Genomic DNA, 25,416 nt, shown 5'->3' with positions numbered 1-25,416 from the left:
TGTGGCCATTTTTTCCCCCTCGCGCACTAATTGACTGAAAGAGCACGCACTTGACGTCACATTATCGATGGGAAAATGCATTTTTAGGCTATATGATTTGCCTGAGCGGCGAGGAGACCCCAAGAGTAACATGCGGTAGAAAATGGATTATTGAATGGGCGGGAAAGGACAGACAAACTTGGGACTTCCCGCGGGCCAGATTTTGGACGCTGGTGGGCCTTATCCGGCCCGCGGGCCATAGTTTGGGGACTAAACTTTGATCTGATGGTTCGCCACAAAACACTGAAGTGGCTTTATTTTATTTTATTTACATATTATATCATATTGTATTTATTATATGTATTATATTATAATATTATTCTATATTATATACAACTAGCTGATTAACACTCTCTTTGGGATACTGCTCATTTCCTGGAGAAGCACATATAGCGCTTATGGTTAACTAGTTTAAATGCTAACATGAATACAAGACACATTAACGTTTTTATCCATTATAAACGTCATACCCTAATCTAAAATAAGAAGATCACCTTCATTAAACACTCAAATAACAATGATATGGCTCTTAAAAATCCCTGACAATATTAATGTTTCTTCCTCCAAGCAAAGTATATTTTATGTGTGTTGTTTGTTGTTATTATTTTTTTTAATTATAAAGAACTTCAGTGTATGTGGAAGTATACTTTCTGAGCAAATTCAACAATAAAGTGAAAATATTAAAAATCATTTTGGTCACAATTTTTCATATCGCTGCATCCCTATTAGGAATTGAAACATATTCTCATTTAAAATGCTCAAACTTGTTCTTTCTATTGGTAGCTGTTCAAAAATGAACCTCATTGCAAAATGTGTAGTATCATTTTGACAGATCAACTTTTTCTCTAACCTCCTGCTTGTGCTGTTGACATCATTGGGAAACAATATGACATTACTGGGGACAAAAAGTTCTGTAAAAATAGCCAGACAGTGGACTTGACCCAGGTGTGTTCAAGATGTTTGATATCTCAGCAAACTAATGTGTCCCCCCTCCCTTTTTCTCCCATTTCTCACTTATTTCATCATCATCCTCTCTCATCAACTCTTGTTGTTTCTCCATTTTTTTCCTCCCTTCTTTCAGACTCAGTGGTCACAGAGGCGAGGTCACACGCTCCACTCTTGGCAGGCTGCAGTGTGCGGAGCTTTTGCAGGTGCGGAGCATTACGGGGGGGATTGCTTTGGGAAAAGCCATAAGGGAAGAGGGATGGTTGGATTGCTGAAAAGGTAGTCAGGAGGGCAACACCAATGCAGACAAACTGGGTTTCTACAGAGGTGAGCTCTGCTGGTAAAACTCACCCTCACTCACACAACAAATCCACCGAAGTGGTTGGCTCAGAGACAAATGGAGGGAAAATGCAAGAAATGAAATCCAGACGGAAATCTGCACTGCAGAAATTTTGCATTGTTGTCAGGAGGGGAGATGTCAGCCAATGAACAGCATACCAGGTCTGACTTTATGGTCCTGTCTCAGCCTGGATGAGTGTCAGGGGAGAAAAGAGGGGCCGGTTCCGGGGAATGGGTCCTTGCAGCTGTGCGACCTCCCGAGCACTGGGGCTTGACGTAGTTTGTGAAAGACAGACTAGTGGGGCTAAAAACAAGATTAATCTGGGAATAGGAAATGCCATGAGAAAGAGTATATAGTGTGGAATTATGGCCCTTTAGTCATTTTATTTTTAATCACAGTTAATCCTTATAGTGTGTGTTATAATATGAAGGATACAAAAACTGATTAGATGTTTTTCACATTCATGTTCCAACTTTAATGTTATGTTTTAAAGTTAAAAGGGGAGCAGTGAGCAGCAGCGGTGGCTGCGCCCGGGAATCATTTGGTGATTTAACCCCCAATTCCAACCCTTGCGCCCGGGAATCATTTGGTGATTCAACCCCCAATTCCAACCCTTGATGCTGAGTGCCAAGCAGGGAGGTAATGGGTCCCATGTTTATAGTCTTTGATATGACTCGGCCGGGGTTTGAACTCATGACCTACCGATCTCAGGGCGGACACCCTAACCACAAGCCACTGAGCAGGTGCATAGAAAACCAAAATCATTGATATTTGACAATTGACATTGACTTCTAATTTTTTTCAGTTCATATAAATAGATTAAATCAGTCAAAAACTGCAATACATTTTAGTCTAAAACGCCACTGTACAAGTTCACATGCTGGATCCCTCATGCCAACGCACCACTGGTTGGTTATAAAGTTAAGGATAAAGTACCTCTGATAGTCACACATACACACACTAAGTGTGGTAAAATTACTCTCTGCATTTGACCCATCCCCTTGTTCCACCCCCTGGGAGGTGAGGGGAGCAGTGAGCAGCAGCGATGGCCGCGCTCGGGAATCATTTTGGTGATTTAACCCCCAATTCCAACCCTTGATGCTGAATGAGGTCATAGGTCTCATTTTTATGGTCTTTGGTATGACTCGGCCGCGAGTCATACCAGTTAAGTCTTTGTTACTTAGAATATGTTACCAAAAACATATAACTTTGTCTTGAATTTGAAAAAAAAAAAACATTTTATTTTTCACTAAAGAAGGGTTCGGTGAATGCGCATATGAAACTGGTGGGGTTCGGTACCTCCAACAAGGTTAAGAACCACTGATGTAGAGCATGTACTAATACGAGAGGTGGGAATCTTTGGGCACCTCACAATTTGATTATGATTACGATTCAAGAGCTAGGATTTAATTAAAACATTTTATTATTAACGCATCTTTAATTTTATGTATATTGATGCAGTTTTACATTTCTTTTTGTTTCACTAAATAATCATTTATCACTTGCAAATTTTAAAAAGAGTATATTTGTAATAAGAAAAAGTTGAATTATTTCCCATTACATTTACTAAATCAACAGAAATGTGTGCAAAACTGGAACATAAGTGCCCTAAAATAAAGGAGTTGGTCGGATCTCTCGGTGCGGTGGCACACTGCAGTCAGACACATTTAGAACAGTCCACATTACTTTATTTGCAATAAATAATCGATTATTGATGTTTAGATTTTAAATTTAGATTTATTGGTCCCCTTGGGGAAATTCATTGTCACTGCCGTACATTTAAACAATAGACATTACACATCACAAAAAAAATAACAAAAAGACATCATACATGACCAACACACATTTACAGGCTTGTCAGACAGGTCGGCCGGGCCTGCTGTTTTCTAATCGATTTTAAAATCACCCATGTCCGAATTGCAGTGCATCTAAAAATCGATTATTTCCCCCAACTATAATACAGTGTAAAAAGTAGAGACAGAGAAATATTAAAAAATAAGGTTATTATAGCAGTGGAGGATATTTTAAGATTGCATTTGAAACGTGGAGAGTACAAAGCATACATACAGACAGAGTTCAATAAAATAATTTAGAGTAGAGTACCATCTCGATTCACACTCCATTTCAGAAGCCGGCGGTAATGCACACCACAAATCTGCTTGCCAACCACCGTTAAAAGAATAAGAAATGGGGCAGTCTTGGCGGCTCAAACTATCTTTCACACACAACAGTGTCCACTTTTTAAAACCCACTCAAGATTCTCCTGCTTACTAAAAGAAGGTATCTGCCCAATTTTGTTCACTGTTGATTGGATGTTTTTCCTTGTGTTCCCTAGATATTATGTACTGTTTTACGGCTGCTATAAGTCTCAATTTTCCTGCATATGTTGCAAAGATCTGTAACATTTATTTACCTCCTCTCTTGGTCATTTCACAGTTGAAAAAGAGACTCTAACATTAATATAAAGCAGTGTTTCTCAAAAATTAAATACGGCACATGGTATGACTCGGACATTTTGAAGTAGTAAAGCCAGGTATTTATTTATTGCTGTAATCTGTACTTGAGTTGGTTTGATTTAACGAATTATAAATATTACGCATGTTTACACCACACTTCTGTGGCAGAATACGTTAAATGACTTTACTAAGCCACTTTGTTTTTATACATGTCAATATTTTGTAATACATGGGAATTAAAGTACCTCAGGTTGAGGGTTTTTCTCGCCAATGAGATTAAAGAGAGAATATTCGATGCATTATTTACAGATCAAAACTAAATAATCTCTTGACACCACTGAAGATCAGCTTTGTTTGATTGATTGATTGATTGAAACTTTTATTAGTAGATTGCACAGTATAGTACATCTTCCGTACAATTGACCACTAAATGGTAACACCCGAATAAGTTTTTCAAGTAAATCAATTCATGCTTCTTAATAGCATTTCAATTAAGGGGGTAACATAAACATTTCGTACAAAATCATGCAAATCTGTATTTTTGTGTGAAAAGGCTAAATAGGATAAATGTAAGGAGATGTTTGATGTATGGATGCAACAAAACCCAAAACCAGTGAAGTTGGCACGTTGTGTAAATTGTAAATAAAAACAGAATACAATGGTTTGCAAATCCTTTTCAACCTATATTCAATTGAATAGACTGCAAAGACAAGATACTTAACGTTCAAACTGGAAAACGTTACTTTTTGCAAATATTAGCTCATTTGGAATTTGATGCCTGCAACATGTTTAAAAAAAGCTGGCACAAGGGGCAAAAAAGACTGATAAAGTTGAGGAATGCTCATCAAACACTTATTTGGAACATCCCACAGGTGAACAAGCTAATTGGGAACAGGTGGGTGCCATTATTGAGTATAAAAGCAGCTTCTATGAAATGCTCAGTCATTCACAAACAAGGATGGGGCGAGGGTCACCACTTTGTGATAAATGCGTGAGCAAATTGTTTAAGAACAACATTTCTCAACCAGCTATTGCAAGGAATTTAGGGATTTCACCATCTACGGTCCGTAATATCATCAAAAGGTTCAGAGAATCTGGAGAAATCACTGCACGTAAGCAGCAAGGCTGAAAACCAAAAATGAATGCCCGTGACCTTCGATCCCTCAGGCGGTACTGCATCAAAAACCGACTCACTGTGTAAAGAATATCACCACATGGGTATAGGAACACTTCAGAAAACCACTGTCACTAACTACAGTTTGTCGCTAAATCTGTAAGTGCAAGTTAAAACTCTACTATGCAAAGTGAAAGCCATTCATCAACAACACCCAGAAACACCGCTGGGCCTCAGCTCATCTAAGATAGACTGACGCAAAGTGGAAAAGTGTTCTGTGGTCTGACGAGTCCACATTTCAAAATGTTTTTGGAAAGTGTGGACGTCGTGTCCTCTGGAACTAAGACGAAAATAACCATCCGGATTGTTATAGGCGGAAAAGTTCAAAAGCCAGCATCTGTGATGTGTGTGAATGTGTGTGTGAATGGGTAAATGTGGAAGTAGTGTCAAAGCGCTTTGAGTACCTTGAAGGTAGAAAAGCGCTATACAAGTACAACCCATTTATCATTTATCATTATTAGTGCCCAAGACATGGGTAACTGTGAGGGCGCCATTAATGCTGAAAGGTACATACAGGTTTTGGAGCAACATATGTTGCCATCCAAGCAACGTTACCATGGACGCCCCTGCTTATTTCAGCAAGACAATGCCAAGCCACTTGTTACAACAGCATGGCTTCATAGTAAAAGAGTGCGGGTACTAGACTGGCCTGCCTGTAGTCCAGACCTGTCTCCCATTGAAAATGTGTGGCGCATTATGAAGCCTAAAATACCACAACGGAGACCCCGGACTGTTGAACTCTTGCTTGATGTACAGCTTAGTACATCAAGCAAGAATGCGAAAGAATTCCACCTCAAAAGCTTCAAAAATTGGTCTTCTCAGTTCCTAAACGTTTACTGAGTGTTGTTAAAAGGAAAGGCCATGTAACACAGTGGTAAAAATGCCCCTGTGCCAACTCTTTTGCAATGTGTTGCTGCCATTAAATTCTAAGTTAATGATTATTTGCAAAAAAAAAAAAGTTTCCCAGTTCGAATATTAAATATGTTGTCTTTGCAGTCTATTCAACTGAATATAAGTTGAAAAGGATTTGCAAATCATTGTATTCTGTTTTTATTTACGAATTACACAACGTGCCAACTTCACTGGTTTTGGGTATTGTATGTATCACCTGTCTTGTGAGGTGCGGATCACGTCCACGCCTTCCTTTGACTGAGCCCCCATGCACAAGATACCTCCAGGTTTCTCCTTGTATTGATCCTCACACTTTGTTTCACTCAGGAGTAAAGCACTTGACAGCGGAAATGCTGACTCATGTTTATTCATACCAAGTAGAAGACCTGAACCTAATACCAAAGTCTCCGATTGGATTACCTTTCTCCTTTTTTTTTGAGTCATGCCACAATCCAGAATACTTTCAATAGTGCAAGAAAAAGATGAAATCCATATAATGAATATTACTGCACCTACTGCATCCTCAGCCCATTTGAACTTTTTTGGTCCCAATGTGGGTGTTACTTACACATGTTACACACACACACACCATATGTGTCCACTGGGAAGCCACTTGATCATGTGCGTGAGCGTATGTTGCTCAAGGGAGACTTTAGTCAGTTCAATTAAAGTGTGTCTATTTTTTGTAGCCTAATAACAGGGAAGCTCCCAAGAGGAGAATATTATTACTTTTAATCAACCTTGAGACCTCCGATTTCGGGAGGTGGGGGGTGGGGGCGTGGTCGGGGGTGGGGCAGGGCGTGGTTGGGGGCGTGGTTAAGAGGGGAGGAGTATATTGACAGCTAGAATTCACCAAGTCAAGTATTTCATATATATATATATATATATATATATATGTCTTAATAATGTTATCCAAAAAATAGTGCTCGATACCGTAGTAGAGCGCAATATATGTATGTGTGGGAAAATCACAAGACTATTTGTAGAGATGAAATAGTCTTGTGATTTTCCCACACATACATATATATATATATATATATATATATATATATATATATATATATATATATATATATATATATATATATATATGTATATATATATATATATATATATATATATATATATATATATATATATATGTATACATCCTGAAAATATGCAAACAAAACTGTGTTTAGATCATACTTGCCAACCCTCCCGAAATTCAGCGCCTCTCCCGAAAACCTCCCGGGACAAATTTTCTCCCGAAAATCTCCCGAAATTCAGGCGGACTCAGGTCCATGAGGACCTGAGTCCGCTAACCCACAATATAACCAGCATACCTGCCCAATCACGTTATAACTGTAGAATGATGGAGGGCGAGTTTTTGGTTTCTTATGTGGGTTTATTGTTAGGCAGTTTCATTTCAGTTTCATAATAAAATTAATATATATATATACGTATATATATATATATATATATATATACATATAATAAAATAAATATATATATATATATATATATATATATATATACATATATATATATATATAGCTAGACTTCACTGAACGTCAAGTATTTGTATATATATATATATATATATATATATATATATATATGAAATACTTGACTTGGTGAATTCTAGCTGTAAATATACTCCTCCCCTTTTAGCCACGCCCCGACCACGCCCCCTTCTACCCCGGCCACGCCCCCCCACCTCCCGAAATCGGAGGTCTCAAGGTTGGCAAGTATGGTTTAGATGATTGATACTTCAAACTTGCATAAATAAATATTAAGGAATATAACATAACTTGGCTTCTGAGAGCTTCAAAATGTAATGAATAAAATGCTAAAGTTGTTGATAAACAAGCAATTATTTTAATAATTAAATATGGTCATTTTAAATGAATTATTATGATAATTTAAAATTAATTATTTCAAATATGTTCATTTTAATGTATAATTCTAATGCCTGGATGTCAGAAAAAATACAAATAAAAATACAATTAATTTTGATGTTTTTAGCAAAATATAGTAAAAATGTATTTAGTTTTTTTTATTTTTTATTAATAAATATATTTATTTTTAGGTAAGATAAACATAATAATACAATTTATCTCTCGTCTGGATGATTTATTTCTTGTCACCCTGTTGTCCTCCCGTTGTGAAAAAAGGCTGTCCTCACTCAGGTGCATGGAGCTGGAGGGGGCGTGGCCTCCAGCTCTGGCTGAAAATCAGGAGATTTTCGGGAGAATATTTGTCCTGGGAGGTTTTCGGAAGAGGCGCTGAATTTCGGGAGTCTCCCGAAAAATTCGGGAGGGTTGGCAAGTATGCTTTTAATGGACATAATGAAATGAGCTCCACTCACTGATTTACGCCTCACAATAAGAAGGTCTTGGGTTCGATCCCCGGGCTCGGGGTCTTTCTGTGTGGAGCTTGCATGTTCTCCCCGTGAATGCGTGGGTTCCCCCCGGGTACTCTGACTTCCTCCCACCTCCAAAGACATGCACCTGGGGATAGGTTGATCGGGAACACTAAATTAGCCCTAGTGTGTGAATGTTGTCTGTCTATCTGTGTTGGCCCTGCGATGGCGCAGGGTGTACCCCGCCTTCCGTCCAAATGCAGCTGGGATAGGCTCAAGCGACCCCGTGGCCCCGAGAGGGACAAGCTGTAGAAAAATGGATGGGTGGATGATTTACTACACTACTGCAACCATGGCAAAGTAATATCTCCTTGTGTGCGTTTTCAAATATAACTCCCCTCCAAGTACTTATTATGAGCGACTGGCATGGTCCCCAAGGCCAAACACTTTACATAATCAGTTGTTACTCGCCATGGGACCCCATGCCGAATCCTGCTTAGGGTCCCCAGATGATCCCCTCTTCACCAAATCTCTGTGTATGTCCGTAGGTGCGGTGGCTGCATGTGTTACCAGTCCTCTTGATGTGGCAAAGACTAGGATCATGTTGGCAAAGGTATGCACACTCACACCCACACACGCAGAAACACACAGGCCATGTTTACACACTCCTGTCAGGTGATGCCTCGCAGGCTGAGAACGGAACGAGCCTGCATCCAGCACGGCAGCGTGTGGGCTGAGGTAGAACCGGGACACTGTGAAGGCGATACATATACACACACATCTATCTTCCCATCTGACTGTAGGGGAGGACATGTTTGTGTGTGCATGGTTTGTGTTAGAGGGAGTGCGTCAGATGAGTTTCCATCTCAAGGCTGCTTGTCTATGAGAGGTGAACCAGAAGGTTCCACAAGTGAACTCCTTACTTACTTACTTACTGGACATCCTCTCACTCAGGACACACACACTCCTGTAGCTTCCATTGTTTAGCCCCCCTCTCTGACTTTCCTCCTCTTCTTTGGGCTCTGGCTTACTCTTACTGTCTGGTCTGCCTCACTGTGTCGGTAGTGTATGCAAGGTAGTGTGCTCTGACTAATCAGCAACATGCACGCACACACACACACAAACACACACACACATGCACACACACTCTCACAGATGGAGAAGACAGTGGTCCAAGCTCTCCGCCCCCAGTCCTAATTAGATACCGGAATTAACGTAACACTCACAAGGTCTTGATGTTTTGCAAAAAGGTATTTACTGGGAGTGGATTGGCGAACTGTCCTGTAAACATTATTTGAAAAGCAGCTGCTGTAATTTCCCACCAGTACAGTGACTTTGGCGTCTGATAAGTTAGAATTCATTAAAGTAGTGTTTTGTTTCTGGTTTGATCACACACTTCATGTGTAGAACGACAAATTTAGCAACTAAAATATATCAATCAATGAAAGTTTATTTATATAGCCCTAAATCGCAAGTGTCTCAAAGGGCTGCACAAGCCACAACGACATCCTCGGCTCAGATCCCACATCAGGGTAACCAAAAAACTCAACCCAATGGGATACAATGAGAAACCTTGGAGGGGACCACAGATGTGGGGACCACCCCCTGGGTGACCGGTGCAATGGACGTCGAGTGGATCTAGTTAAAGGGGAACATTATCACAATTTCAGAATGGTTAAAACCATTAAAAATCAGTTCCCAGTGGCTTATTTTATTTTTCGAAGTTTTTTTCAAAATTTTACCCATCACGCAATATCCCTAAAAAAAGCTTCAAAGTGCCTGATTTTAACTATCGTTATATACACCCGTCCATTTTCCTGTGACATCACATAGTGATGCCAGCACAAACAAACATGGCGCATAGAACAGCAAGCTATAGCGACATTAGCTCGAATTCAGACTCGGATTTCAGCGGCTTAAGCGATTCAACAGATTACGCATGTATTGAAATGGATGGTTGTAGTGTGGAGGCAGATAGCAAAAACGAAATTGAAGAAGAAACTGAAGCTATTGAGCCATATCGGTTTGAACCGTATGCAAGCGAAACCGACGAAAACGACACGACAGCCAGCGACACGGGAGAAAGCGAGGACGAATTCGGCGATCGCCTTCTAACCAACGATTGGTATGTGTTTGTTTGGCATTAAAGGAAACTAACAACTATGAACTAGGTTTACAGCATATGAAATACATTTGGCAACAACATGCACTTTGAGAGTGTAGACAGCCCATTTTTCATCAATTAATATATTCTCTAGACATACCCTCATCCGCTCTCTTTTCCTGAAAGCTGATCTGTCCAGTTTTGGAGTTGATGTCAGCAGGCCAGGGAAGCTAGGGTCGATATTCTTCTCTTGATCATCTTCGGTGGCATAAGGGACGGTGTGAGCCAAGACATCCAGAGGGTTTAGCTCGCTCGTCTGCAGGAACAAACTGCCGCCATTGCTTGCCGTGCTACCGAGGTCCTTTGTCCCTGAATTGCTCACACACTCCAGCAGATTCAATGGGGGTCTGGCGGCAGATTTCTTTGACTTTATCGTTGGAAATGCATCTGCTTTGAGTGTCACAGGATATCCACACATTCTTGCCATCTCTGTCGTAGCATAGCTTTCGTCGGTAAAGTGTGCGGAACAAACGTCCAATTTCTTGCCACTTTCTCATCTTTGGGCCACTGGTGCAACTTGAATCCGTCCCTGTTCGTGTTGTTACACCCTCCGACAACACACCGACGAGGCATGATGTCTCCAAGGTACGGAAAACAGTCGAAAAAACGGAAAATAACAGAGCTGATTTGACTCGGTGTTTGTAATGTGTTTGAGAAAATGGCGGATTGCTTCCCGATGTGAGGTCACGTTGTGACGTCATCGCTCCGAGAGCGAATAATAGAAAGGCGTTTAATTCGCCAAAATTCACCCATTTAGAGTTCGGAAATCGGTTAAAAAAATATATGGTCTTTTTTCTGCAACATCAAGATATATATTGACGCTTACATAGGTCTGGTGATAATGTTCCCCTTTAATAGCGTGAGAGTCCAGTCTATAGTGGGGCCAGCAGGGGATCATCTTGAGTGGAGACAAGTCAGCAGCGCAGAGATGTCCCCAACTGATGCACAGATGAGTGGTCCACCCCGGGTCCTGACTTTGAACAGCTGGCGACTCATCTGTAGTCACCTAATAACCTCCTACATGCAGGAGTCCGGGGCAGAGCAGAAAAGAGACGGCAGATCAACTGGTCTAAAAGGGGGGGTCTATTTAAAAGCTAGCGTATACAAATGAGTTTTAAGATGAGACTTAAATGCTTCTACTGAAGTAGCATCTCTAACTGTTACCGGGAGGACATTCCAGAGTACTGGAGCCCGAATAGAAAATGCTCTATAGCCCGCATACTTTTCTTGGTCTCTGGGAATCACTAATAAGCCGCAGTTCTTTGAACGCAGATTTCTTGTCGGGACATATGGTACAATACAATCAGCAAGATAGGTCGGAGCTAGACCGTTTAGTATTTTATACGTAAGTAGTAAAACCTTGAAGTGGCATCTTAAGTGCACAGGAAGCCAGTGCAGGTGAGCCAGTATAGGCGTAATATGATCAAACTTTCTTGTTCTTGGCAAAAGTCTAGCAGCCGCATTTTGTACCAACTGTAATCTTTTAATGCTAGACATAGGGAGGCCCGAAAATAACATGTTACAGTAATCGAGACGAGATGTAACGAACGCATGAATAATGATCTCAGCGTCGCTGGTGGACAATATGGAACTAATTTTAGCAATATTACGGAGATAAACAAAGCCAGTTTTAGTAACACTCTTATTTTATATTGTACCATGTAGGGCTGGGCAATTACATGATCATGATTCATTTCAGTTCGATCACGGTGATCAGATGTTAGCATATATTACCTTGATCAAATATAGCGCAAATGTCTGTTAGAAAATACCGCAGTATTAAACAGTATGGATGCAACGGTACTCTGTATATAATCCTGCACGGAACAATCCGCCCTAGTAGACTGTGGTCCTGTTTGCCTGTGATTGTGTACGTGTCCGGGTGTTTGTGTCCTTGTGTGTGCATGACTGGCCCTTTCGAAAGTCAGGCTCCTCACCAAGTAGTTAATTTCCAATCAGCGTTGTGCCTTTTCCCCCTTACACAACTCGAGGAGCAGCCCAAGAGAATAAAAAAAAGATATATGGCTAACACGAGCATAGACGTTGAAACACAACATTAGGACGACTTCAGTGACAAACTGTAGTCTCACTTCCTACGTTTCCAAATTAGTCTGATTTCTCAAAATAGTTCTCTAATACAATAATTGGCCATACGTACACTGGGGAGGCACTTACTTCCTTTTAGCGCAGATAAATGTATAGCTTTTCCGGTGACCTATTATGTCACACCCATACGAGATATCGTTACACTAAAGCCCGGTTTTTGTGCTTGAGGTCTCTCTCTAATGGCTATGCTGATGTTAAATAGCAGACTGCATCAAGAATTGATCTTCGATTGTGCTACGAACCTGACGCTACTACCAAGAAGGTCTCGGAGTTGCTGGATTCGAGGACGCGGGTCCAAAGCAAAGACTGGTGGGAGAACTCAGAGTTGCTTTGAAGGAATTTCTGGACTGAGAATAGAAAGAAAACTTTGGAATATCTTGAAGTTTACTAAATAAGCTCTATGGATTGATGGAAGGAGTTTTAAATTTGAAGGAAAATACTGTTCGTGCCTGCTTCAGAAGGAAGTTGATATATTCAAACTTGCTATTTGTTGTGTACAGGCTTTCAGTACAGTGCACGAATGCAATGTGAAAAGGTTTATGTACGCTTTCGTCTTTGCCTTGTAATATTCCTGCTCCCTCTCATTCGTCGGGGAGTCTGAATGAAGCCGTGGTATCGTACATTTTCTTTGCTACCTTTTAAGAAAAAAAAAAAAATCTTGGTTTCTTTTTTTCTCCCATCGATGCGCTCCAAAATGTTAAGTTCTTTTAATTTGTGAAGCAAATACAGTCTCCTCTTCATTCCAATTATTGCCTTTGTTTTTATTGAACGGGATCTGCTTCCCGGTTATATCCCGCGCCTTGAGACTGGCGGGTGTGTGATGAAAAGGGTCGTCTGCGGCGGCAGACACACACTCCAGAGATCTGGTTTTCAATCGCATTATCCGGCGATAGTCCGACTATTCAAAAACCGACCACGATCGGATTAAGATGTTTCCATGGGTTGTAGGAGGTTTATTTAGAGCCCAACATCGAACACATTTAGTGCATGGACAGAGCTCACGGTGTTGTGCGTGCAGTAATCCTGCCTCCATTCGGACTCGCAGGCAGGCACAGAATATATTTTTGACTGAACTACTATAATGGTCCTGACTTAGAGAATGACTCAGTGGCCTAGTGGTTAGAGTGTCCGCCCTGATATCGGTAGGTTGTGAGTTCAAACCCCGGCCGAGTCATACCAAAGACTATAAAAATGGGACCCATTACCACTCAGCATCAAGGGTTGGAATTGGGGGTTAATTTACCAAAAATTATTCCCGGGCGTGGCCACCGCTGCTGCTCACTGCTCCCCTCACCTCCCAGCGGGTGAATAAGGGGATGGGTCAAATGCAGAGGACACACTTCACCACAGCTAGTGTGTGTGTGACAATCATTGGTACTTGAACTTTTTAGCTTAACACACCTACAAACTTAATCAGAAAAACTAAATTTTAAAATCTAAATATTATATATATATAGTGTTTGCGCTGACTCAAAAACTAAAAAAAAAGTATTCTTTTTTTGTTTTGTTTTAACCATTCTTGAGTTTGTGGATAAAAACATTGTGTTCCTGAAATAATAATTAAACATATTTTATGTGTTGGTACACATTTTGCCGCCATACTTCAAATTCAAACTGCACTTTAATGTATATTCATTAAATATAAGCTATAGTGTATGAGTTTTAAAAAACTCCACAATCTTGCCGTTTGCCAAACAACTGGTGAAAAGCAGAATGTATTCAAGTAATCAAACAATACAAATAATAATTAACTGTTTGGAAGTCTTGTTTGATACATTTTAACTTGAAAGGAAAGTCTTACAGTATTCAGTACACCACTGATTGTCATTAATACAGTTTATCCTCACATCACAAATAGTTAAGCTGTGTATAGTTGTTTGTCTATATGTACCCCTCCTTTGTCTTTAAATCAGCTGAGATAGGTTCCAGCTCACACGTGACACTAATAAGGGAATCGTATGTCCGCAATATGTATTTATTGCTCATATTTAGTTTTTCGTTGCATTTTACTTTTGTTGCTGTATGTAAAAATGGTGCTGCTAAAGTGGCAGCTGGTTGCAACAGCTATCCGTTCTTTTATGGTTCCCTCTTGTTTTCATGTGTTTTTAAACCTCTTCGGGACTGTGCAACCTTTGTGACTTCTGCGCTTCTTTTAATACTTTTTTGTGGAATTTTTGAATCTGCACTACAACTACATCATTTCACTGTTGTGGGATAAATGATAGTTTGTCCTATCCTGAATTTGTTAGCTAATAATGTTTGTAGGAGAAAGGGTGAGGCCTTTAATCCCAGGAACACCATACCTACCGTCAAGCATGGTGGTGGTAGTATTATGCTCTGGTTTTGGTGCCAATGGAACTGGCACTTCACAGAGAGTAAATGGGACAATAAAAAAGGAGGATTACCTCCAAATTCTTCAGGACAACCTAAAATCATCAGCCCAGAGGTTGGGTCTTGGGCGCAGTTGGGTGTTCCAACAGGACAATGACCCCAAACAAACGTCAAAAGTGGTAAAGGAATGGCTAAATCAGGCTAGAATTAAGGTTTTAGAATGACCTTCCCAAAGTCCTGACTTAAACGTGTGGACAATGCTGAAGAAACAAGTCCATGTCAGAAAACCAACAAATTTAGCTGAACTGCACCAATTTTGTCAAGAGGAGTTGTTAAAAATTAAACCAGAAGCTTGCCAGAAGCTTGTGGATGGCTACCAAAAGAGCCTTATTGCAGTGAAAATTGTAAGGGACATGTAACCAAATATTAACATTGCTGTATGTTAGGGATGTCCCGATCCGAGATTTGGATCGGATCGGCCGCCGATATTTGCCAAAAAATGCGCATCGGCAAGGCATGGGAAAATGCCGATCCAGATCCAGTTTTAAAAAAAAACTCTGGTCCGTGTTTTCCAACGCACCGATTTAAATAATACATTCCACTTTTCTGATGCTCCCTAATTTCCGTTCCGCATTTTCCAGCACACCTTCAACACATCCACAGGTCTGTGGATTCTCACGCAGTAGCATTTAGCTGCTGGCATTACACGACAGGCTCTTCTCACTCTTTCCTGTGTCTCCCTCTCACAGACAGCAAGTGCACCTTCTTACACACGTCACATACTGTCACGTCTTACGTCACATACGTATACGTCCTCCCCGAGCAGAGAGGTAACAGCATGGCTAACGTTAGCTGTGATGCTAGGGCAGCCGTGCTAGCAATGTTCCCTCTAAGGTGCGCACCTGTGCAATTGCGCACTGCTCAAGCGCCCTCTGCCCACAGGAAATCTATGCCACGCACAAAATCAAATAAAAAAAATAAGCGCATAACAATTTTCGACACACGGACACAACAGAGAAAACAGTTTTCGTCATCATTGTTCAAATATTATAACGTCTGTCGAGACGCTTGTCTCCATTCGGTGCCACACGTTCACACCATCAAAATGCCGAGGCAAACATTTCCAGATCAACACCGTATGAAAAAATTAGTGATTTTTTTTAGTTGTGATTTCCTTCTCTGCATGAAAGTTTAAAAGTAGCATATATTAATGCAGTATGAAGAATAATGTTTTAATGTAGACACATAGAATCATCATACTGCTGTGATTATATGCATCAAGTGTTCATTCAAGGCTAAGGCAAAATATCCACATATATATCGTGTATCGCAATATGGCCTTACAATATCGCAATATTAAAAAAAGGCCATATCGCCCAGCCCTAGTTCCATGATGCCATTTCTGTTTGTCATGTATAATTTTGTCTATTTTGTGTTTATCCTTGAATAAACAGGTCAGTTTCTTGTTACCAACTATTGTGTCTTATTCAAACTCCCTAATTCAGCTGGCTAGTTGTTATCAAGAGTACTAAAACCCTTTTCAACATGATTCTGACAACTAAGTAGGCTAAATAACTTTAAACTTTAATACATGCTCGGATAGGCCAGTATCGGTCAGTATCGGTATCGGATCGGAAGTGCAAAAACAATATCGGTATCGGATCGGAAGTGCAAAAACCTGGATCGGGACATCCTTACTGTATGTATACTTTTGACCCAGCAGATTTGGTCACATTTTCAGTAGACCCATAATAAATTCATAAAAGAACCAAACTTCATGAATGTGTTTTGTGATCAACAAGTATGTGCTCCAATCACTCTATCACAAAAAAATAAAAGTTGTAGAAATTATTGGAAACCCAAGACAGACATGATATTATGTTCTTCACAAGTGTATGTAAACTTTTGACCACGACTGTATATATTTTTTGGGGGGGTAGTGGGGCCATTCTCTCACGTGGATGAAATGTGGGAATCCCTCTTACGTTCCAGCCGATCTGGTCGTTCGGATTCACAGCAGACGCTTCACACTGTTTCCTTCATGCTTAGTGAGCCACAAACTTTCTGTCTCCACCATGAGACTTCACCCCAACCCTCCTTTGCTTGGATTCTGCTGGCCCGTCATACGGGTCTCTGCCATCCTACATTGATGGATCCAGAACTCTCCGGCCGGCTAACTCTTATTGTGTAAATAAGAAGCACCAGACTATTGCGTGTGTGTGCATGTGTGTGTGTGTGTGTGTGTGTGTGTGTGTTTGGCTGAGCAAATGGCTGAATGAGTGTCTGGGTGGGTGTTGGAGGTGTCACCTGCGCTGACACAGCTGTCCATGAAGAGAAAAGGGCAAGGAGGCGGGGGTTGGACCAAGCTGAGCCGAAGAAGACTAAACAGTGTCTCCCTCCGAAGAGCAGGAAGGGAAGCAGACCGTTTTATCCATCATCACACCTCTATTTTCTTTCTCTCTCTGTCTGTTCTAGGCCGGGTCGACCACAGCGAGCGGCAACATCCTGCTGGTGCTCTGTGACGTGTGGAAGAGTCGGGGGCTTACTGGGTGAGTGTGCCTTCTGGAAAAAAAGATGCGTTCAAGGGCCAAACACCATTCAAAGCGTCTTTATCCCAACTTTTAGATAGGACAGCCTCAGCTGCAACAGAAAACTCAGACATATAAAAGCTTTTCCTGCCAAGTCTCGGCACTGGCTTATTGATGACGGTGTTGCAAAAGAGCAACTGGAAGAGTTTATGTGAGTGTGTTGATGTGTTTATGATGCCTGTCGGACAACAGGCCAAGTCTAATGGGACTTGAACTGAACACAGTTGAGCATAAGCCACTGTTGCACCAAGCAGTACAATTCAGTCCAACGGAATTCAATTAAAGAGATCAAGACAAGACAAGAGGATGAGATGAGCGAGCTAGTTGAATCAAGAAGTAAAGAGGATTGTCGTAGGCCACGGGGGGGCGGGAGGTCCGTCGTTCCGCGGGGCCAAATGCCTTGTGGTTGCACTCGAGCATGCCTGGTACAAATTGTTGGGCCTTTCAAGCAGTAATTATGTTAATAGGCCCAATTGCAGTGTAGTGAAGCTCCAAAGTGCTTCCATGTGTTCGCCAGGCCTCAGAGACCTCAGGCGACCAGCAGACGCACAACCACATCAGGAACCAAATTAACTTACTGTGTTCCAGGTTGTGTCTCTTCTGATCGTTATGTTAAGTATTGTTTAGACTAGGGATGTTCCAATCAGGGTTTTATGGTGGCGACGCTGATACCAGTCAGATACCGATCACATGTACGATCACAATTATAATCAGGAAAAAAACTAAACAGGACGGCAGTTCAACAATATCAACACAATTTTGAAACAATTTTCTTTATACTCTTTTATTACAACTGTTTGAACAAAACAAAAGCAATACACAATAATTAAACAAAAGGAAAAACTACTATCTACTACTTATTTAATAATTTGGACACAATTGTTCTCAGATTTTGTAAACATCGGTCCTATACTGTTGTAGTGTCAGTACTGTGTAGGATACTACCTATACCAAGGGTCGTCAACCTTTACCAGTCAAAGAACCATTTTGACCAGTTTCACAAATTAAAAAAACAATGGGAGCCACAAAAATCTTTTGAAATTTAAAATGAAATAACACTGCATACAAAGTTGTTTTTTTTGCCATGTGCTATGTATAAATCAAGGGTCTCAGACACGCGGCCCACACCTTAATATGAAAATTGAATGTTAGTGCGGCCCGCGGGTTTTATATGAATGGCGCTTGACAGCGTCATACTTGCCAACCCTCCCAATTTTTCCGGCAGACTACGAATTTCAGGGCAACTATTCTCTCGAACGTGCCGTGATTGTACAGCATTTAACACCCACTACAACCAGCTTGCCGGCCCAGCCACACGTTGTTTGGGGCTTCTGCTTGCTCACGTAAGTGACAGCAAGGCATACTTGGTCAACAACCACACAGGTTACACTGACGGTGGCGGTATAAAAAACTTTAACACTCTTACTAATAATGCGCCACACTGTGAACCCACACCAAACAAGAATGACCAACACATTTCGGGAGAACATCTGCACCGTAACACAACATAAACACAACAGAACAAATACCCAGAATCCCATGCAGCCCTAACTCTTCCGGGCTACATTATACACCCCCGCTACCAAACCCCGCCCACCTCAACTGACGCACGGGGGGGGTTGATGTGTGAGGGAGCAGGGTTGGGGTGGGGGCGGGGTTTGGTGGTAGCAGGGGTGTATAATGTAGCCCTGAAGAGTCAGGGCTGCATGGGATTCTGGGTATTTGTTCTGTTGTGTTTATGTTGTGTTAAGGTGCAGATGTTCTCCTGAAATGTGTTTGTCATTCTTGTTTGGTTTTGGTTCAAAGTGTGGCGCATTATTAGTAAGAGTGTTAAAGTTGTTTTATATGGCCACCGTCAGTGTAACCTGTGTGGCTGTTGACCAAGTATGCCTTGCTGTCACTTACGTGTGTATGCAGAAGATGCATATAACAAGAGCCTGGGCTGGCACGCTGATATACAGATTGTAGAGGGCGCTAAATGCTGTAACATCATGGCACGCCCTTATTATTATTGTAAGGGTGAAAATCGGAGAATATTAATCCTGGGAGTTTTCTGCGAGTGGCAATGAAATCTGGAAGTCTCCCGGGAAAATCGGGGGGGTCGGCAAGTATGCAGCTGAGCCCATCAGAGTGATCAAAGAGCCGCATGCGGCTCCGGAGCCGCGGGTTGCCGACCCCTGACCTATACGGATTGTACCTTACATGAATGCATGGCTGCTACAGACCACCAGAGCTCTGTTATATTATCCTTTCTCTAGACTTTTTAATCTACTTGTTACTTTGCTGTTGCTGCTTACTTTCTGCTTTAACGTGGTTCCATTCATTAAGTTTACTAATCACTTATTTATTATTGCGTTGTTTTAAGCTGGTTTAGCATAGGGGCATTTTTCTTTGAGAAAGGCTAAATGGCGCCAAGTACCCATTGAGAACAGACACTGGCTTGACCACTACGCATAATTAATGAACTGGACGTGACGTCACGTAAATCCAAGCGATGCCGCTTTCCAGGACCGATTCCTTTGCAACATAATATATCGTTATAAATACTGATAGCAACCTTCTGTTGTCATTTTCTTGTTAAAGTATTTTTGTGTGTGTATTTCGCTTAAAGGGGCTGTTTGCAATGTGCTCACAGTTGAATTTTTTAAACCAAAAAATATAACAAAAACACTATTGGCAAGCTTACGTTACCATTCGTGGTTTAAAGAAAACATTTATTTATGTTTGCCAGCCCGGACAATATAATTGGTGTTTACGACGGTCACTCACCCGACGTGCACACATACAAAAGCAGTCCAAGAGAAGCGTTGAACAATTTGCAGCCATGTTGTTGTTATGATAGAATATACATTCAATGATAGTTACCGCTATTAGTGTTGTCCCTATACCAATATTTTGTTACCGGTACCGAAATGTATTTCGATACTTTTCGATACGTTTCTAAATAAAGGGGACCACAAAAAATTGCATTATTGGCTTTATTATGACAAAAAATCTTACGGTACATTGAACATATGTTTATTATTGCAAGTTTGTCCTTAAATAAAATAGTGAACATACAAGACAACTTGTCTTTTAGTAGTAAGTAAGCAAACAAAACTCCTAATTTGGGTGCATATTGTCTTTTTCCATTCTATTGTTTTGTCAAAATTATTAAGGACGAGTGGTAGAAAATGAATTATTAATCTACTTGTTCATTTACTGTTAATATCTACCTACTTTCTCTTTTAACATGTTCTATCTACACTTCTGTTAAAATGTAATAATCACTTATTCTTCTGTTGTTTGATACTTTACATTAGTTTTGGATGATATCTCAAATTTAGGTATTAATCCGATACCAAGTCGTTACAAGATCATACATTGGTCATATTCAAAGTCCTCATGTGTCCAGGGATGTATTTCCTGAGTTTATAAACTTAATATAAATTTTTTAAAAACGAAAGAAGTTGTGATGCCAAAAAATATCGATGTAATCATAGTGGTATCGACTAGATACGCTCCTGTACTTGATATCATTACAGTGGATGTTAGGTGTAGATCCATCCATGGTGTTTGTTTACATTTTGACGCCGGTGAGCTACGGTGTGTAGTGAAGCATGTTTAGCTATTCCTCGTCCTGCAGGGATGATACTTGTAAGAAACTTACTTTATTTGTCGCCATGGAGACGAGGATTAGTGATTAAAGAAGTAGCTAAAACACTGCCGACCGCGGGTGGACTGTAGCCGCTAGCTAGCTAGCCATGTCTTAAAGCACCTCTTCCTGAGGGCGTTTCGGTGTTATAACTTCACCTTTATCGTTAGTTTTTAAGCCAAAATGCATCCGTTCTCCCTTTTCTGTCTACACACATTGTCTGCTTGTACTGTAAGTACTCTGTGCGCTGCCGAACATGCTCCTCTGCTCGTAAAACCAACAATGACACAATGTGACGACGACGGGGGGTGGGAGTGGACCATCGGTACTTTTTAGAGGCAGTATAGCACCGAATAAGATTCATTAGTATCGCGATACTATACCAATACCGGTATACCATACAACCCTAAACACTATCATTAAATTAACTATACAAATTGCTATCATTAACTAACAACACACAAAGCTAATGCGCGTGCAGGTGCGTTTGTAGTTACGTCATTACGTTCTAGAAGACGTAAGAGGGCGGGATATACTGTAAAAAAAAAAAAAAAAAACATTGGAAAGTTAGCGCCCTCTAGACATCTGTGTTAATGTTGCAAACAACCCCTTTGATACAAACATTTTACAAACACTTTGTTCAAAAACATTCTGCTCCCCTGAAGAAAGACATCAAATTGCCTACAACAGACATATTTTTGATTCCCGATCTGGTGAATTTGGCCGATACTGATACTGAATAGTAGTATGGATTAGGGCTGGGCGATATGGCCTTTTATTAATATCTCGATATTTTTAGGCCATGTCACGATACACGATATATATCTCGATATTTTGCCTTAGCCTTGAATGAACACTTGATGCATATAATCACACCAGTATGATGATTCTATGTGTCTACATTAAAACATTCTTGTTCATACTGCATTAATATACGCTCATTTTAAACTTTCATGCAGAGAGGGAAATCACAACTAAGTCAATTTACCAAAACTGTATTCATTAAACAGTTATTAAGCAGTGGCACAAACATTCATGTCATTTCAAAACAGAAAGTGCAAGATTGTCAGAGACATTTTAAAACAAGCTATTAGTGCACTTTTGTGCATGATGTCACTAAGTTAACATATCAAAACAACACTAAATTAAAGTGCACTTTTTTTACAGAATGCCACTACAATAGTTTAAAACAAATAAAGTGCACTTTTGTACATGATGTCACACAAGATATTTCAATAAGTGTCAAATAAAAATGAGCTGCATAACAGGAAATCAAATAGTGTATGTCCTCTGCTATGTGGTAGGTTCCTGCGGACGTTATCTCCTTCTGTTGTTGACTATTTTTTTCATACGGTGTTGATCTGGAAATGGTTCGGCATTTTGTTGGTGTGGCACCGAACGGAGATGTTGACATGCAGAGTTTCAAGCACTCTTCATTCTCTAGCAGGTGACTTTTCAAATGATGCTACATATTAGCAGTAATGCTACTTTTTGTACACTTTTGCCACATACTTGACATATAACGGTTGTATGTTCGACATATTCCCGCTTGAAGCCAAACCACCGCCAGACGATGGACCCCGTGCTGTTTTTCTTGGTAATTAATTCTTCCTTCATTTGTTACCAGATTCGCACCTTCTTTCTCTCGTATTACCACTCGCACCGCTCCGTTAGCACCACAGTTAATGTTACCATGCCTCTACCTCTGTACTCCGCGAGGGCGTATACGTATGTGACGTATGTAAGAAGGTGCGCTTGTTTTACGTCTCTGTGAGAAGGAGAGACAACAAAGAGTGGGAAGAGCCTGCAGCTAAAAGCAACTGCGTAAGAACGTATACTCGAATATCACGATATAGTCATTTTCTATATCGCACGGAGACAAACCCGCGATATATTGAGTATATCGATATATCGCCCAGCCATAGTATGGATGTTAAAAATAGGCAGGCGCGTCCTCCTCCTAAACTCCAGTCCAGATCTCGTCTTTCTGTTCCGCCGTCTATTCTTTCTCTTCGGGTCAAAGCATGTCTCTATATTTAGGCTCATTCCTCAGGAGAGGTGATTTGGCCATCAGTCGGGGAATGCCAGAGCACAGCAGCGGGCCAGGCTGTGATGTCACAGTGAGTCAGGTCACACGGGGGAGCCGAGGGAAATATTCAGGCTCTGACTGGGCTCTGACGTCTGAAGTCCACAGGTGGGCTCCATCCCAGACAAGAAATGTGATGCGAGCTGAGACAAAACAAGATCGTTGAGTTTAAAATTAGTCCCCAAAAAGTCCCATCGCGGGGGGTGAAGTATGCTGCTGTTTGCTTGTTGAGCTGCTCTTTTAGCTTTCTTTGCTGTTATTGGCTTGGGGCCGGCAAATCTCCTTTAATAAACTTGTGGATGAGTAGAGCCGAGTGGACCTACTGGTGTTCTGCAAAGTGCACATTGAAGAACGAGACTGTATTCTATGGGAATATTTGTGTCCGAGGTGGTCTCCAGACAAACTCAGTGTTTACAGTTTAAGTTCATTTGGAACATGCATACAATTACAATATGATACATCACAAAATGTACATATTTTCATTTCATATCCGAAAAGGAGCCTTTTTAATCTTACCCCTTTTCCAATTCATAGCAATTACACATATATTCACTTCCTGTTCTCATTTTGTACACAGTTTTACATCAATGACTTCCAAAAGCAACAGTTCTCATGAATAGTTAAGTCAGTTATGATTCACATAATGAGATAAGTAATATCTCATTTTCAATAGGTTTAGACGTTTATCATAATTCTTCTTCGTTGTAATTTTTAAACCTTTCAGCTTAAGCAGCTTTTTAAAGTGGATCATAATGGCACAATGTTTGACTTCTTTGCTTAAACTGTTCCATAATTTAATTCCACATACAAATATACTAAAGGTTTTAAGAGTTGTGCGTAGAGATGTCCAATAATGGCTTTTTTGCCGATATCCGATATTCCGATATTGTCCAACTCTTAATTACCGATTCCAATATCAACCAATACAGTCGTGGAATTAACACATTATTATGCCTAATTTTGTTGTGATGCCCCGCTGGATGCATTAAACAATGTAACAAGATTTTTTTAAATAAATCAACTCAAGTTATGGAAAAATATGCCAACATGGCACTGCCATATTTATTATTGAAGTCACAAAGTACTTTTTTTTTTTAACATGCCTCAAAACAGCAGCTTGGAATTTGGGACATGCTCTCCCTGAGAGAGCATGAGGAGGTTGAGGTGGGCGGGGTTGGGGGTAGCGGGGGGGTGTATATTGTAGCGTCCCGGAAGAGTTAGTGCTGCAAGGGGTTCTGGGTATTTGTTCTGTTGTGTTTATGTTTTGTTACGGTGCGGATGTTCTCCCGAAATGTGTTTGTCATTCTTGTTTGGTGTGGGTTCACAGTGTGCCGCATATTTGTAACAGTGTTAAAGTTGTTTATACGGCCACCCTCAGTGTGACCTGTATGGCTTGCATTCACTTGTGTGTGTGAAAAGCCGTAGATATTATGTGACTGGGCCGGCACGCAAAGGCAGTGCCTTTTAAGGTTTTTTGGCGCTCTGTACTTCTCCCTACGTCCGTGTACACAGCGGCGTTTTAAAACGTCATAAATTTTACTTTTTGAAACGGATACCGATAATTTTTTTAACCGATACCGATAATTTCCGATAATATATTTTAAAGCATTTATCGGCGAATAATATCGGCAGTCCGATATTATCGGACATCCCTAGTTGTGCGTGCATACACATGTTTTGTACATAATTTTAGCTGCTTGCAAATTCACCAATTTGTTGAATTTCAGTAGTTTGGATAACAAAAGAAAAGGGTTTATATGTTCTCTATATCCAACATTATGTATTATTCTAACTGACCTTTTTGTTTTTAATTGTTCCGGACATAACAGCGAGAAATTAATTTCCTCGAAGTAGGTGTCATTAATTATAAATAAAATATTTTATTAGCCAGAGTATAAAACTGTTTAATATCTTCTAAATACATTTTTCAACATTATTAGAGCCCTCGAGACATGAAACAGCACCCTATAGTCACCTTTACACTCTTTTAATCCAATATAGTAATGCTTCCTGTGGCTTAGCCAATCAGTGGCCACCATACTGAAAAGTGTGCTCTGATTGGTTTAGTCTCCTCTAGTGACTAATACTAGTATAGTATTGATATTTTTACGTCATTTAGACATGCTTATGCTTGAAATGGTTAATGTAGGCCATAAATGTTGTGGAATATTCTTTTTTGTTTGTTTTTTATCAGCGTGAAGCTACAATCTTGGAGGCGCGACTGTATAAATGATTATGAGTGATGCCCTATGAGCATTTATGCACCAAAGTTGACTTTGAGTTCCCTGCATGACTGCTCTCTTATGGTTGGCGAGATC

General features: G+C 40.5%; 1 protein-coding gene across 3 annotated transcripts in view; it reads left to right on the top strand.

Annotated features, from left to right (window-relative positions):
- Positions 1-25,416, top strand: part of slc25a26 (solute carrier family 25 member 26) — a 116,599-nt gene that overhangs the window by 81,569 nt on the left and 9,614 nt on the right. For 2 of the 3 annotated variants that reach the window (XM_061923445.2, XM_061923444.2), the window contains 3 exons: positions 1,121-1,190; positions 8,738-8,802; positions 17,266-17,339. In XM_061923445.2, coding sequence (XP_061779429.2) covers positions 1,121-1,190; positions 8,738-8,802; positions 17,266-17,339 — 209 coding nt within the window. The remainder of the gene's footprint in view (positions 1-1,120; positions 1,191-8,737; positions 8,803-17,265; positions 17,340-25,416) is intronic. The other variant, XM_061923446.2, reaches the window with a different exon arrangement.

The sequence above is a fragment of the Nerophis lumbriciformis genome, linkage group LG28, assembly GCF_033978685.3.
Source record: "Nerophis lumbriciformis linkage group LG28, RoL_Nlum_v2.1, whole genome shotgun sequence".
NCBI lineage: Eukaryota > Metazoa > Chordata > Actinopteri > Syngnathiformes > Syngnathidae > Nerophis > Nerophis lumbriciformis.
This window is presented reverse-complemented; position numbering and strand designations above follow the sequence as displayed.